This window comes from Myotis myotis, unplaced genomic scaffold (assembly GCF_014108235.1).
Source record: "Myotis myotis isolate mMyoMyo1 unplaced genomic scaffold, mMyoMyo1.p scaffold_m19_p_10, whole genome shotgun sequence".
In the NCBI taxonomy this organism is placed as follows: Eukaryota; Metazoa; Chordata; class Mammalia; order Chiroptera; family Vespertilionidae; genus Myotis; species Myotis myotis.
Genome location: NW_023416314.1, coordinates 39,289,501 through 39,305,492, shown reverse-complemented (window position 1 = coordinate 39,305,492; position 15,992 = coordinate 39,289,501). Strand labels below are relative to the sequence as shown.

Sequence of the window (15,992 nt, the reverse complement as noted above, 5' to 3'; positions counted from 1 at the left end):
GACTGCTCCAACCCACGTGGCCTTTCTCCATAGAGTCCCTGAATTCACAGCACTTACTGGCTGTGTCCTGTTTTGGTCACTGAGTGCAGAAGCCTTGCGACATCTCTGGAGATGTCTTGTGTGGTGGTTCACTTCCTAGCTACATCAACAGAGGCAAATTAACTTCACTGAGCTTTAGTTAACTCTAAAATGGGAAACCTAACATGTAGGTTATAGAGTTGTTGTTTTTTTTGGATTAAGTGAAATGACCTGTGCTTAGGAGTAGAAAGCAGGACCCTCCATGTTAGCTCCCTTCTAGCCTGTCGCAGCCACTCTGCACATCTTTGTCCTTATCTCCCCTGCAGGCCTTGTCTTCAGTAGCTGCTCAGTTTGAGGTCTGACAGTCTAAGCCAGAGCCACCCATCCCGGAGAGGTGGGGAATTCTGAGACGACTTGTTGCAGGAGACTCCCTTTACTTTGCTGATAGATTTGAGGCACCAGCAAAGAAGTAATGGGTGTCACCCTAATCTGGATCAACCCGATCTTTGGGGAATTCCTAACCCTCCTGTCCAGGGGCCAACCCAGGAAATACTTGTGCACAGAATACAAATACCAATATGATTTTATTCAAACACAGGCAGGAACAATGACCTTCAGAACTGGGTGAAAACAATAAGTTAAAAGCATGGTTAGAATTTCAGACAATCAGATAAAATGTTTGAAGGAGGTGATTTCCCCCTCCTCTCCTACTAATTCAACACAGCATAAAATAATTTAGAGCTATAAAATATCCTTATTCCCAAGCAAATGAACTGAAGGTGGTGTAGCATTTCTTCATTTATGCACAATGCAGTCTACACTTTCCCCCAACACCTTTAAGGCAGAAATGGCCCATCACAGGCAGAGAGTGAGCTCATGCCAGCAGTATGCTGTGTCAAGGACATTGGGAGGAGTTTCTCAGCCAAAAGATGCCTGAGTGGGTCCCTTCAAAAGACAAGTGGGCCAGTTGGGTGCTGGAATCCATTCCATTTCTAGTCTTTGCCTCAATATATCAGGAAGAAGCCAAAGTCCTTGCAGGTGGACAAGGGGCCGGTTTGGATGCTCTCACTGTCTATGTGCTGTCTGGATCTCGGGGAGCCCATGAACTAGCCTAGTGGTTTCAGGACTCTCACAGCCCAGAGAGGAGACCTGGCACTCCTGCGAGCTGGACGAGGCTGAGGGTGGTGGGCAGGGGCTCCTTCCTTCAGTCTCTCAGGCTGCGTGAGTCTTTCTGGGAGTACTGGGAAGAAAATATCCGTGCGATTCTGCGAGTTTCTTCTTCAGACAGGTTAGGAGGCAGCGAGTTAGGTCTTGGGCGACAAGGCCTTCGGGACGGGGCGCTTCCAGTGCCTTCACTCTTGTCCTGGAGAGGAAGTCAGCTAGGTTAGCACTGAGGATGTGGCACCACCAAGAGATGGCTTTGGTTCCTCTCATCTTTTGGTCCTTTGGCTAACAGTGATGCAGAGCTTACTGGTTTACAAAGCACTTTACATACCTGATCTTTTTTTTTTTAAAATATATTTTATTGATTTTTCACAGAGAGGAAGGGAGAGAGATAGAAAGTTAGAAACATCGATGAGAGAGAAACATCGATCAGCTGCCTCCTGCACATCTCCCACTGGGGATGTGCCCGCAACCCAGGTACATGCCCTTGACCGGAATCGAACCTGGGACCTTTCAGTCCGCAGGCCGACGCTCTATCCACTGAGCCAAACCGGTTTCGGCTACATACCTGATCTTGTATAATCCTTACCTCAACCCCATGGGTGGGTACATCACTCTCATGTCATGGATGAGGAAACTACAGTTCAAGTGAAATGAACTCAAGGTCCCACAGCTTGGAGTAGCAGCTAAGATGTGAACCAGCTCAGACTCTTTCTAGGCCTCCGGAGGGGCAGTCCCCTCTAGGATGGGTCTGAAGCCTCATCCATTCTGTGTCTGTATGAGTCTAGACAAGACATTTGTCCTCTGAGTTATGTCTGTCCCACGTGTGACACCGGGAATATATTCAACTTCTGGGAAGAAGATGTTGGTGAATAATATACTCTGTTGGCCCTTGGAGTTCCTCAAGCTGCAGCTGACATGAAGCACATACTCATGGTCCTACTATCAAACATCTCTCTGACTCGAGCGGACAGGTTAGCACTAATTCCACCCTAAGGTGCTCCATTTGGGCTAGTCCACTGTGGTCCTCGACTCCTCTATGACTCATTCATCTGCTCAACCTTTTTTCTTGCTTAGTCTGTGCTAGTCTTCTGCCCTGAAGGAGCTCAAAGCTATACAGGAAAGCTACCCCTGGCAGCTGGGCGAGAGCACGACCCTGGGGAAGAGATGGAGGCCTTGCAGGAGAAGAGGAAGTGCTAAAAGGAAATGGGAGTCGCCACCACAGGCAAACTGGGCTGAGCTTGCAGCATGCAGCCTGCCCTCTGGATGGACCTCTCTTCCTCCAGCTCCAGGAGCTGTGACCTTCACTAGCTGAAGAACACATTGCACACCCCTCAGGCACTGAGGAGCTTGAGGCTACCTCCCCACTTCCTGAAGCTCTGCTGCTGATGGGAAACTGAGGCCCAGCTATAGCTGCTTCTGGGATCAGTAACATTTAGTGATCCTTCATTTCCTTAACCTATTTATGATGCCTACTGTGAGAGGGAGACAGAAATGGACAGAATTCATTTCTTGACCTCCACAGCTCAGTTACGCGGGGAGACAGAAAGATCTACTGGAAGAATTAGAATAGCAGCCAGCATATAAGGAGAGTGGAAGTCAGGCATCCCCGCTCTACTGCCTGGGCATCAGTTCCCCACCCATGGAAAAGGGGAAGATGGGCAACCTCAAGGGTCCTTGCCAGTCTGGAATTTAAAATGCCAATGGAGTGCATACAACCTGAGTAAGCTCTCAGGTATGACAGGATTTCCTGGGAACCAAGAGCAAAGTGGTGCTAGGAGCTGAACAGAGACTGGAAGATATGGTTCCGTCTTCCAGGCAGGCCTAGGCTAAAAGGAGAAAAAGGAAACCAACCCTTTGTTAGTGTATGCATTTCTTCTTTCCAAAATATGGGAGGCACCTGCATCCCATAATGCCTCAGACCAGGGGAGGCCAGTTGCCTAGCCACTGCCCGTTACCTTCCCCTTCCAGACTGAGTGCTCCTAAGGGCCTGAACTGAATCTATGCTTGTGATTCCAACTGGTCCAGATCCAAGATAGGAGCCTGGTAGCTGTTAGATCAGTGAATGGGCGGGACCAAGCCACTGTGACCAGAGGCTTAAATTGAGTGGGGAGGAGTCTGTCTCTTGTAGCAAATATCTCATTCATTCATTCTGGAACCCATGGTTGGTACGGCCTACTATGTGCCAAATCTTTAGAGTCAACTCCTTTCTTCAGCATTTTAAGCCTCAGCATACCTTTCTCTACTCCCAAGATCCAAGATTGTTGTTTCCTGAACTATTTAGAATTTAGGAGTGACACCAAGTACCATTCCAGTCATCTAGTTGTACTGCAGATGGACCTTCTGGGTCACCAGCTTAATTTCCATTTCTTTTTTTTGTTTTTGATTTTTTTTTTTTATTAAGGTATTACATATGTGTCCTTATCTCCCCCACCCCACCTCCCAGCTCATGCCCTCACCCCCCTAGTGTTTATGTCCATTGTTTATGCTTATATGCATGCATATAATTCCTTTGGTTCATCTCTCCCCCTTCCCCCCACTTCCCCTGCCTTCCCTCTGAGGTTTGACGGTCTGATCGATGTTTCTCTGTCTCTGGATCTGTTTTTGTTTATCAGTTTATGTTGTTCATTATATTCCACAAATGAGTGAGATCATGTGATATTTATCTTTCTCTGACTGGCTTATTTCGCGTAGCATAATGCTCTCCAGGTCCATCCATGCTGTTGCAAATGGTAGGCGTTCTTTCTTTTTTATAGTAGCGTAGTAGTCCATTGTGTAGATGTACCACAGTTTTTTAATCCACTCATCTGCTGATGGGCACTTAGGCTGCTTCCAAATCTTAGCTACTGTAAAGTGTGCTGCTATGAACATAGGGGTGCATATATCCTTATTGATTGGTGTTTCTTGTTTCTTGGGATATATTCTTAGAAGTGGGATTACTGGGTTAAAAAAATATGGAACACTTTACAAATTTGCGTGTCATCCTTGTGCAGGGGCCATGCTAATCTTCTCTGTACTGTTCCAATTTTAGTATATGTGCTGCCAAAGCGAGCACAATTTCCATTTCTTTTTCTGCTACAGTGAAAGGGGACCACGGAGATATCGGTCCTCTCTCAAATTCTAAAACCAGGCCTCTGTGTCCTGATAGAGGGGAAGCATTCTGTTTTTAAGAAGCTCTGATGGGCCTTGCTCTCCATGATTGGAAGGGCCAAGTACCTCCGTTCATGAAATGACCATCAAAAGATCTTAGTTGGTGATTCATCAAACCTTTCAGGAGCCTAAGATCTGTTCAACCTAATCAATTCTTTTTAAAAAAAATATGTTTTCATTGATTTTTAGAGAGATAAAAAGGGGGAGGGAAAGAGAGATAGAAACACTGATGATAGAGAAACATCATTGATTGGCTGCCTCCTGCACGCCCTCTACTGGGATTGAGCCCACAACCTGGGCATGTGCCTTGACTGGGAATCAAACCAGTGATCTTTTGGTTCCTGGATTGAAGCTTAACCACTGAGCCATGACGGCTGGGCCAACATGATCAATTCTTCTTCTTTTTAAATAGATTTTATTGATTTTAGAGAGGAAGGGAGAGGGAGAGAGAGATGGAAACATTAATGATGAGAGATAATCACTGATCGGCTGCCTTCTGCAAGCCCCTGCCCCCTCCTCCCCCCTCTGGGGGATTGAGCCTGCAACTCGGGCATATGCCCTGACCAGGAATGGAACCATGACCTCCTGGTTCATAGGTCGATGCTCAACCACTGAACTATGCTGGCCAGGCCAACCTAATTAATTCTTAAGGATAATAGGTAGCCCTGGTTCCTGTCCTCATGGGTCTGCTCAGCAAGAGGGGAGACAAATACCAACCTACCCAACAATCAGAGATGAGGCCTAGAACTTGGGAGCACGGAGAAAGGATCAACTGTTAATAGCTGGAAAGGTCAGGACTCTTCACACAGAGGTGGGATCTGAGATGAGCAGGGTTTCAGCAGAGCTGGGGGAAGGACATGAGGTCATCCACTGGAGGGAACAGCATGAGCACAGGCCTGCACTTGCTGCCTGGGCCAACCGCCCTGGAGCTGAATCTAGTGTGGCTGGTCCAGCCAACCTCCCAGCACCCACGCCCAGACCCAGCGACTTAGGGGGCCTTATCTGTGTGGCCCAGGCCCAGGGACCAGGGCTTGGCTGTGTGTACAGGGTGAGGCAGAGGTGTGGAAAGACAGAGAACACACCCTCAGCAGCATTTGGTTTTTGTTGGCCTCAACAGGGTTTAAAAAACATCTTGACTAGTAATAAACGTTTTTTCTTCATCAGGATTGCTACCCTAAAACACACAACCTGGAGGGGCTGGGCAGAGGTGAAGCTAGCCCTTTTGGCAGAAGCAAGTTGTCACCATAGCCTGGGATTTGCAGGAACCTCAGCTTTCCTGGGGAGGCAGGAGGAACCCACATGGAAGCAGGATCCTCAGACTGAGGGGCTGTAGGGGCCCTGGAGTCTAGACAGTGGGTGTCATATATGGGGTGACATCCCTGGAAGGATACTTTGAAGAGGGACTTGAAAAATCATGAAGGTGGAATATGAGAGAGGGTGTTCCAGGTAGAAGCTCAACTTGAACAAAAGTGTGAAGAAGGAATTTCTTTGCTGGGAAAACAGTGGTGATGGGCCTGGTTGAACTGTACATAGAGATAATGGAAAACCCAGAGAAGGGGACTGGGGCTTGCCGAGGGATCTTCCTAAATGTCTGGGGAGAAACTGACCATATTCCTCTGTGGGATCTGGGGTGGAGGTTTGACTACTGTCCTGGGTTGAAGGGCAGAACTGTTTTTTCCAATGGTCTGGGTAAGCATGGTAGCAAGCCAGGGGCTCTCCAACTGTCCCCATTAAACTCACCCCGCTTTCCCATTAAATTCTCCAACTTTCAAATATGGGAACCTCCTTTTTTCTGAACACCTGGACACTCAGGCCATGAAGAACAGGTCTTAATGCCTATTATTTGAGACAGGTGTCTCAAAGGAGATTTTAATGCCAAAAGGTAGAACTCCGCTGGGGTGAAAATAAAGTGTCATGGAAGGAGTAAGATATGGTGGTGGAAGGAAAATTTGGGACTTCCCAGGCACCTCAAATGAAGAGGCTAACTGGCTGGGAGCTGGTTCTAGTTCTGGCTCTAGTGCTTCTTAGACAAGTGATTTTGGGCAAGTCACTTTCTCTCTGGGCCTTGGTTTCCCCATCTGAAATGGATCAGGAGGAGCAGATAATGCCAGAGGAGGCTCTGTAACTCAGGGACTTAACCCAGCTGGGTTCCCTCTTTGGCCATGTCCCTGTGAGGCATCTTCTCCAAGGCACTGTGATTTGGGTTCCCTCCACTCCAGTCCCCAGATGGGTCCCCCTGAAAAGGCCACAACATGTTCCCAGGAGGGAGGTAGATGCAGGTGCCCCCACTTACCCCTGGGACTTTCTCACAGGGGAGACAGTGGGGTGGAGCGGGAGGAACACTGGTCTGAGGCCAAGCTCAACTGCCCACTTGCTAGAGCCAAAATATTTCTCTCTCTGAGTCTCAGTAACGTCATTGCCAAATGGAGCTAAGAACTTCTGTTTGGCCTTCTTACCTCAGGTCTACTGTGAAACTGAGAAATAAAATTCAGATGTGGCCAAGGCTCTGGCCAGGTACAACATCTTGCAAAACACAGGTGCTCAGCTGGAGCTACAGCTGACACCAGCTGCAGAGAGTAAATGAAGCCTTGCTATTCTCGGACCTCACCCTAGCAGAGAAGAACTGGGTACAACACCTCCCCAAGGCATGCTAGGCCAGGCCTGGCCAGGCTCTCCCCACTTCACTGAGCCCTGCCCAGTGAGCCTCTGGGCCTGGCATTAGGACTGAAGTTTTGTTCTTTCCCAGAGCAGCTCCCCTAAGTGATAAACACTGACTCAGGAGCTGGAAGCAAAACTTTCCAGAGCTGAAAACTGTTAATAGCCTCTTGGTTCTGGCTGGCTAGGTGGGCTTGCCAACAGATCACTGCTTCAGACAAGTGAGGGCTCAGTATAGTTGCCTGCCTTGCTCAACTTTCACTCCCTTGGCTGGCTGCCTGCTTCTGGGGTGGGGGTGGGGCTCACAGAGTCCTCTCTGAAGGCCGGGACTAAGACTTAGTGCTAAAGAGAGCTGTAAACCTAGCAGCTGTGGCTAAGAGCAGGGGGAAGTGGGGACAAGATACAGACCACAGGCATAGCCCTACGAGGCCAATCTTAATCTGACCCACCCAGCCCAGCTGTAGCACAGCTGGGGCCCACGCTCTGAGCTCACACTTCATGCCTGCATTAGAGCTCTCATCATGTGGATCTCACTACCTACATGCTCCCTTTGAGAAGCCTTCCCTGACAACAGGCTGTTCCCCAGGGCCTAGGATCACTCCCTCACCTTAGGCCTGTCTCGTCATCTACCCAATGAAGAGGCCTGACTAGATCCAGACTCCTCAACCTTTTGAACCCATGCCGTCAGTGAGAGGGCCCAAAAGTCCAGATTCCTGAGAGGTGAGGGTTAAAGTGACAATTGGTCCTTTCCCTTGAGGAGCCTGTCAAATTGCATTCTGGGCCAGGGTGGGCATCAGCCAATTCTAGCTATTTCCCCTGATTTCTGTCCATCCTTGAGCAGGGAGTTCATCTCCTTCCCAAAGCTTTGTGTGGCCCTTATCAGAAGCCCTTTAATCTTTAGGTCTCCTCTTGGGGCTCTGCAGAGGGCTAGAGTCTTGGTGGCTCACAAAAATGGGCCTCCAGCTCCAAGAGGGACAGTTCAGCCATCAGGCCTGGAGCACAGGCTGAGGACAGAAGACACCAGGCTCAGGAAGTTTCCTTGCTGATCTGATCTGGTGATTTTGTGGTGGTTGGGCTTCTTTGTCAGGATTGTATATTTTTTATTTTTATTTATTGATTTCAGAGAGGAAGGGACAGGGAGATTAAAAACATCAATGATGAGAGAGAATCATTGACTGGCTGCCTCCTGCACACACCCCACTGGGGATCGAGCCTGCAACCTGGGCATGTGTCCTGACTGGGAATGGAACCGTGACCTCCTGGTTCATAGGTTGATGCTCAACCACGGAGCCACAGCAGCTGGGCTTTTATTTTATTTTTTAATGTTTTTATTGATTTTAGAGATAGGGAGAAGGAGAGATAGAAACATCAATAATGAGAGATCATTGATTGGCTGCCTCTTGCATACCCCTCACAGGGGGTCGAGCCCACAACTCAGGCACATGCCCTGACCAAAAATGCTCAACCACTGAGCAACACTGGCCGGGCGATTGTATATCAGATGTCTCTGGGTTTGGAAAAGGGAAATCAAGGGACAGAAAAATTCCTTGGGTTCCTGGGAGAAAAGCAGCAGACTTAATGCCTTAAGACTCATAGACAGGCAGGCCATGGACTGCTGTGGCTAGGGCCCTATCACTCTTAGGTGGGGCAGTGTGTTGTTCTGGGCCTCTAACTCTGGGTCTGAATTGAGCACCCAGTAAATGCTACAGTCCTGAGCAATGCTTTCCATATTTCTCAGCTCCCTGTTCCCAGTGCTAAGCTTCTGATCATGTCTCTATCCCTTAGTATTTCTTTCCTACCAGTTCACCCAAGATGTAACAGCCTAAGAGAGAAGACATTTCAATACAAATGATAAAAATTACAACAGTTAACATTGTATAGTTCTTACTATGTTGCGTGCTAAGAACGGTTCAAAGACTGTACATTATCTTACCCAGTTAATCCTAAACAAAACCCAGGCAGCAGGTACTATTGTGCCCATTTTTTAGATAAAATGAAGCATAGAAAAGTTAGGTAACTTGTCCCAGTTTACACAGCTGGTAAGTGGGAAAGCTGAGCTTTAAACCTAAGCAGTCTGGATTCAGAGGCCATGCTCCTAACCACTACACAAACTGCCCGACTGGAGGGAAGAGGGAAGTACAGCCACAAATTGAGACCAGAGAAACTTTGCCCTAGATCCCAGAAAGCCAGCAGCAGAGCCTGGGCAAGGCACCAGGTCTGCTCTCAGCTTCCCCGCTGGCCGAACACCTTGATTACTATAATGTCTGAAACACTGTGTCCGGCTGAGTGGAGGTGAGAACACGAGGGTGGGAGAGGGTGGGCAACCTGCCTGGCCTTGTCTCCGACGTCCTGCCTCCTACACTCACTCTCTGGGAAGCGTTTGACCCCACGCCTGTGGTTAATCTAGGGGCTCATTCATGATGTGGCAGAGCCTGGCCTGCGGGAAGGCAGGCACAGAACAAGACAGGGCAATCTCATGGTAAGGAGCTGTTATGTAGGCAGCCAGAGCGGCCAAGGCTCAGATGACAGGTTGCTTCTTGCTCTTTGTTCCCGATCCCTGTCTTAACATGATTGTTTATGTCCAGGCCTCTCTCCTCATCTCTGGCCTTCTCTCTAGACTATAGTGTTTGTACCTTCCGGCTGCGATTCTCTGACAGATTTCTTTTCTCCAAATCCACAGCCTACAAAGCCTTTCCGTCATCTTTGTTGAATTCTACTCAAGCCACCCCATATGTTGCTGTCTTCCTTTCCCTATTCTCATTTTCTTTGCTTTGTTTTATTTAAGTGTTAATATAGGCTAATGTCCTTTGAGGAAGTTAGTGAATGGTTTGGAGGCCAGTGCCTCTCATAGAACTGTGCACTCCCTGAAGGCTGGGTCTGTAGCACCAGATCCAGCTCTTTAAATATTACAGGTGTTTTGTAGGAATTGGTGGACTTAGACATAAAACTGGTTCCCTTGTGGAACTGTGAGCTCCCCCCAAAAAGGGCCATAGCTCCTATCTTCTCCTGCATCTGGTTCAGGAATGTCTTTGTGCATTTGCGAAAAGATGTATATTTCAAGTTTGAGGCTCAAACTACCTTCCTACTCTCTGGCTCTGGCCTTCCTGTCCTCAGGCCCAGCTCTGGCTCACCTAATCACCAACTGAAGTTATTGAAGACTTCGCAACAGAGAAGTCACATGATCTATTCAATGACTTATTTAACACTGTAGAGGCAAGGGCAGAAGCAGAGAGGCAAGGTAGGAGGCTCCTACAATAATCTAGACAAGAGATAATGATGGGTTAGGCCAGGGTGATAACAGAGGGGGTGGTAAAAAGTGGTTGGATATGGATGTATTTTAAAGGCAGAGCTGCCATAATTTCCTGGTGGATTGGCAGAGAAATCAGGAAGGATTCTAAAAGTTTGGCCTGAACAACTAAATTAGAAGGATTGATTATCTCTGAACCGAGATGGGAAAGACTGAGGAACAGGTTTGAGGAATAAAATCTGGTTGAGTTTTGGACATAGAGATACCAGTTAGATATCCAAGTGGAGATGTTGAGGAGGCAGTTGGACTATGAGCCTAGAATTACAGGAGGGAGAGATCTGAGCTAAGTAGCCATAAGGAGTCTTTACCATATAGAGGGAATTTAAAGTCTTCAGATGAAATGGGGTCACCTACAAAGTACGTGTACATAGAGAAGTCTAACAACTATGCTCTGGGTCACCCTTCTATTAACAAGCAGGGGAAATGAGGGAGAACCAGTACAGGCCAAGCAGGAGCTGCCAATGAGAGAGGAGGAGAACCAAGAGAGACGGCTGCCTTAGAAACCAGTGAAGAAAGTGTTTAAAGTAGAGAGACCAACTATGTCCCTTGCTGCTGAGAGGTCAAGTAAACTGGGCACTCAGACTGGATAACTGATTTAGGAATATGGAGGTTTTTTTTTTTTGGCAATCTTGAAGAGGCCCTCCCACTCCAGTGGTAAAGTGGGTTAAAGTTTGATTACAGTGGGAGATCACAGTGGCTGCAGTATGGAGAGTGGATAGTGCTGAGAAAGTGTGGATATGAGTGACTGGTCAGAAATAGTCATGGGCGAGATGACTGGGACTAAAGAATTGATGAAAAGTGGTTTCAAAAGATATTCAGGGGTTGGCATTAACAGGCCTTGGTAAGAGACTGGCTGAGAATCCAGGGGGCTAGAGTCGGAAGCGGTGAAGATGACACCTATGCTCTGATTGAGTTTACGGAGATAAGTGTAGGCGGTCAAGGGTATGCAAAGGAACATGACAGGCTCATGTTTTGAATATAGTGAACTGTCTGTAACACATCAAAGAAAAGACATCTAGGATACAGTTGGATCCATGAGTATCTGCAGTATGGGAGAGAAGTCTAGACAGAAGATAGGGATTTGAGAGTCATCAAACTGTAAATAACAACGGAAATAACTAAGTGGTTGAGATTTTCCTAAATAAATTCCTACAAGAGCAGAAGACATAAGCCTGGGGAAAACAACATGCAAATTAGTTTTATATTCTTTCCTCCCCTTTTAGGGAAGTTGATAAAACTAGTTTGCTCATGGTGGCTAAGCAAACAGAGCCAGAAGTAACTTTAAATAAAACCAGGAAGCTGTCCCTTGAAGAGGTACTTCATCCCTGGAAGAGGAAGCTGAGGCAGAACTTGACAGATTCACAAGCAATGTGAAACCTGCTCAACCTGCCATCCTTCTCTTTGTTTTTTAAAATATTTTTATTCATTACAGAGAGGAAGGGAGAGAGACAGAAACATAAATGATGAGAAAGAATCATTGATTGGCTGCCTCCTGCACGACCGCTCCTGGGGATCGAGCCCATAGCCAGGCATGTGCCCTGACCTGGAATCAAAGATATCCTGGTTCGTAGGCTGATGCTCAACCACTGAGCCACGCCAGCCAGGCTCCCTCCTTTCCTTCCCGAAGAGGCAACAATTATAAGACGAAACTGTCATGAGAAAGGTGAGCCAAGGGATGGCCTCTATTCCCAACCTGTGTGGCACGTGGTATTCTACAGGACAAGCACCCTGGGAGGCCTGATTGTGAAGGCAAACCCCTATTCTGTAAAACTACTGTTTCGAATTCTCTGCTATTCTTTAGACGGCCTCGTATTCTGAAAAAATAACTTTGCTTTCTAGCCCGCTTTAGCCTGCTTGAATAATGAGGAAGATAAACTTAGCTGTCTGACCTTGTAGGCCAGAGACTAGATACGCCCAATGCCATGAGAACTGTGTAGTTTTCTAGGCCGCCAGCAAGATAACCACTAAGCGCACAAAGGGCTGGCTCTTCCATAAAAAGGGAAGTTCTGCTTGTAGCTTTGCTTAGAATTTGGATTCATTTCCCTAAGCCCACTGTGGTGAATAGTGTAACTCCAAACTCTCAGAGCGTTGCTTGGTTCTTCTCCGGTTTTTCTGTAACATGACCCCATCTGGCAGATAAGAAAACAAACTCAGGAAGACCAGAAGACTTGACTAATGTCACAAAAAGACCTGTATCCACGATACATGGAGTAGGGAGGGGAAAAGCCTGCTCCACAAATTCCTGAAGTAGAGACAGTCTGGAGCAGTGGTCGCCAACCTTTCGCACCTCACAGACCATTGGTTGTCAGCTGCTGGTCTGGAGGGTTTCAATGTGGAGTGAAGGATTAGGCCCTCCCTTAGAGCTTATGGTGAAGCCAGAGCAACTGAGCCAGCACTTACAAGCTCTCTTTTTGAGGACGAATCACTTGCCCTGGCCCGGAAGCAGGTCAGCTACAACACACCCATCCCAACACACTGGCTGAGAAGAGACCAGCAGCCTCTCAAATCCTCTTCTTCTGCCTTCAGGCCAAGGCTGGCCTTAGGAGGAGGCAGAATAGATGGAATCCTCAAATGGAGGTACAGGATAGGGCTCCTGTCCTCCCCTCATCTCTCACTTTGAGCTGTTGATTGTGCCTATTTTCTCTCCCTCTCCTGCATCTTCCCCTTCTCCCTTTCTCTACTGGATCACTGCATTAGCATACAGAAAGTTCTAGCTGGTCCCATATTTAAAACACAAAACCAAAACACCTCCCTTGAACTCACTGCTACTCCAGTCACTATGCTGTTTCTCTGCTCCAATTGCCAAATTTATGGGAGGAGTTGGTGTCTCCATTTTGCCAACCTTCAATCATTCTTAAACTTTTAATTAATACGATTTTGTGATTTCATCATGTAACGCATCAAAGAATCTATGCAACACATGTAAATTATGAACATAATAAAAATTAACATCTATAAATCCAGAAAACCAAACCTAAGAATTAAAACATCCCATATAATAAAGATATAATATGCAAATGGTCATTACGTAATGACCAATGACCGACCCATAACGACCAGATCACAGATCAGCAGGAGGGTGGAGCAGAGAGCTACAAGCTTGTGGCAGAGAGCTACAGGAGGGGGCAGGACAGCAAGCTATAGGGGGGAGGGGGGGGCAGCGGGCAGAGAGCTACTGGAGGGCGGCGGCAAGTTACTGGCACATGGATTCATGCACAGGGCTACTAGTTATTAATAATGTTGAAGAGACTTATGTGCTCCCCTTTCCTTACCCTACCCCCTCTCCACAACTATAAACACTGTAGTCAAACTGTTGAAAACCGAAGAGAAAAATCTTAGGAGCCAGAGATAAAGGTCACATTACATTTAGGGCAACAACAATAAGAATGATGGTTGCTTCTCACTGGAAACTGGAAATCAACAGTGTAGACAGTTCTAAATGCTAAAAGAAACAACATTCAAGTTGTTCTACATCCAGTGGGAAAAAAAGCCTTTAAAAAATGAAGGCAAATAAAGATATTTCTAGACAACTGAAGCTGAGAACATCAGTTACCAGTAGATCTGCACTACATAAAATTCTAAAGGAATTTCCTTTACAATGTATGAATTCCCTTCATACTGAAGGGAAAGGCCCTAGACTGAAATCAGGATGTGAAGAATGAAAGAAACACAAGATATAAGTATGGGGTAAATATAAAATACTGTTTTATGTCTTAAAATTTTCAGTAAGTCCACTTTTAAGTCCTTCAGAGACCCCAAGCTGAGATGATTAAGGTGCCCTTGCCCAAATATAATTCACAATGAAGTCTAAAATAAATCAGACACATAAAGAAGATAGTAAGTTCTGATTGATCCCATGGTGACTATTGCAATGTTTTTAAAAAAATATATGTAATTCTTAAAATTCCTCTCCTCCCCCAACCCCTTAATTTTTGGTGGCTCTACTTGTGCCTTAAACACATACTTGATCCCTAGGTTAGTTGGCACTGGCTGGCACCCAGCCAAGAGCATGGCTCAGAAAACGTAGGTACAAATGCATCAAGTAGTGAGAGAGGCCATGAGCAGTGAGGATGACCAACCTCCTGAGGTTTCCTGGATTGTGGGACTTTCAGTGCTGAAAATGGGACCGTTTTGGGTGTGAACTGTGATGACTGGTTACCCTAACGAGGACCCAGAAATGAGGTCTTAAGGAGAGAGCTGACCCTGAGATCAGCAAATAATATTTTGTGAGCAAGAAAGAAAAGAGACTGGAGCACTACCTGGTTTGAGCATTGGCCTGCGGACTGAAAGGTTGCAGGCTTGATCCCTGGTCCCAGAGGGGTGCGTGCAGGAGGCAACCAGTCAAGTGTCTCTCTCACGTCGATGTTTCTCTCTCTCCCCACTTCCCTTCCATTCTCTCTGAAAAGTCAATGGAACAAATATCCTTGGGTGATGATTAACAACAACAAAAACTAGACTTGTTTTTTAACTGAAGCGAAAATTCTTTCTCCCTCTCCCATATTTTTATCGTATGTTTAATAGATCAAAGACAGTATGTTCCCGTGGGAGTCGGCACATTATGAAGGCAAAAACACAGGGCAGGAACATAAGTTCTGCTTGGCAGGTGAGGGATAACAGCTCCAAGTGGCTCACAGACCTCCCTTCCCAAGGGGCATGACTCACTGACCCTTCACCCACTTGGCTGATAGGGGGAGAGGGAAAGGAAGCGGACAGTGTCTGTTTCTTTCCTCCAGGGTAATTCTCGCTATCAGGTAACAATTTTATTAGCCTGGTGTTATTTATAAGGATCCTGAGACTCGGAAACTTAGCTACTGAGTAGCAGATTAAGTATTTCACTCCCTGGAAGTTTTGCTCACAAGCTTGTGCTTGCTGCTTGGATGTAGTCCCATGACCCTCAAGTAAATGCTGATGGGTATGTATGGGACATGCAAGGAAGATGCAGAGAGGAAAGAGGTGAGCTGATGACCACAACCAGACTAGGAACAAAGGCCACAAAAATGCAGAGTTCCTGGGTGGGGACTCAGAGAGGATGTACAAATTTGATAAAAACTGAGATGTGTGGGGACTTAGGTTGATCCATGTGCCAAATCAATGAGATGTCCTGGAAATGGTGCTGGGGAAGTTGAGGGAGAGAGAGAGAAGGAAAACCAGTAAAAGGACCAGACATCTAAAGGCTTCTCTTTAGGACTATACCCTCAGGCTCTTAGGGTACTTCTGCACTGACCCCATCTGTCATCAAAGTAGGCTCTGGGAAAGCATAAAAAAATGTTTAAATGTTAATGGCAAAATAAAGTCTACTTAAAAGAAGGCAAATTGGCTAGAAAAATACACCATAAGACAAGTGTCACAATTTTAAGGTGGTGTAATGAAAAGCATAGAGTTTGGAGTCATACATTTAGAGTGACTTACTAGTTGGGAGACCCTGAGCAAGTGACTGAATCTTTATGCATCTCTATAAAATAGAAATAATAATACCTAGTAGGTTGGCCTGGGAAGCTCTGAGCCTCAGTTTTCTCATTTTTTTAAATGGGAATAATAACAGTACCACCTCACTGCATCATTGGAAGAAAGAGTTTATATATGTAAAATACTTAGAATAATGTTTAGTGCATAGTAAGCATTAAATAGGGGTTAGTAATTATAATTAATAAACAAGCTAATATGTTTTGCCCATAGTGCATGTATTATTCTCTGAAAT

The 15,992-nt window shown here is 46.4% G+C and overlaps 1 protein-coding gene, 1 long non-coding RNA gene and 1 other non-coding gene across 11 annotated transcripts in view; 1 reads left to right on the top strand and 2 right to left on the bottom strand.

Annotated features, from left to right (window-relative positions):
* LOC118664655 overlaps positions 1 to 15,992 on the top strand; it is a 28,118-nt gene that overhangs the window by 11,017 nt on the left and 1,109 nt on the right. The gene's annotated exons all lie outside the window — the stretch shown is intronic.
* The window catches only part of C2CD3 (C2 domain containing 3 centriole elongation regulator), a 115,104-nt gene continuing 99,695 nt past the window's right edge, over positions 584 to 15,992 (bottom strand). For 7 of the 9 annotated variants that reach the window (XM_036324994.1, XM_036324991.1, XM_036324992.1 and 4 more), the window contains one exon: positions 584 to 1,381. In XM_036324994.1, coding sequence (XP_036180887.1) covers positions 1,223 to 1,381 — 159 coding nt within the window. In that variant the 3' untranslated portion in view covers positions 584 to 1,222. The remainder of the gene's footprint in view (positions 1,382 to 15,992) is intronic. The other 2 variants (XM_036324998.1, XR_004970378.1) reach the window with 2 other exon arrangements.
* Positions 4,131 to 4,237, bottom strand: LOC118665642. Its single transcript, XR_004970719.1, has one exon. It is a non-coding gene; the product is annotated as a U6 spliceosomal RNA (small nuclear RNA).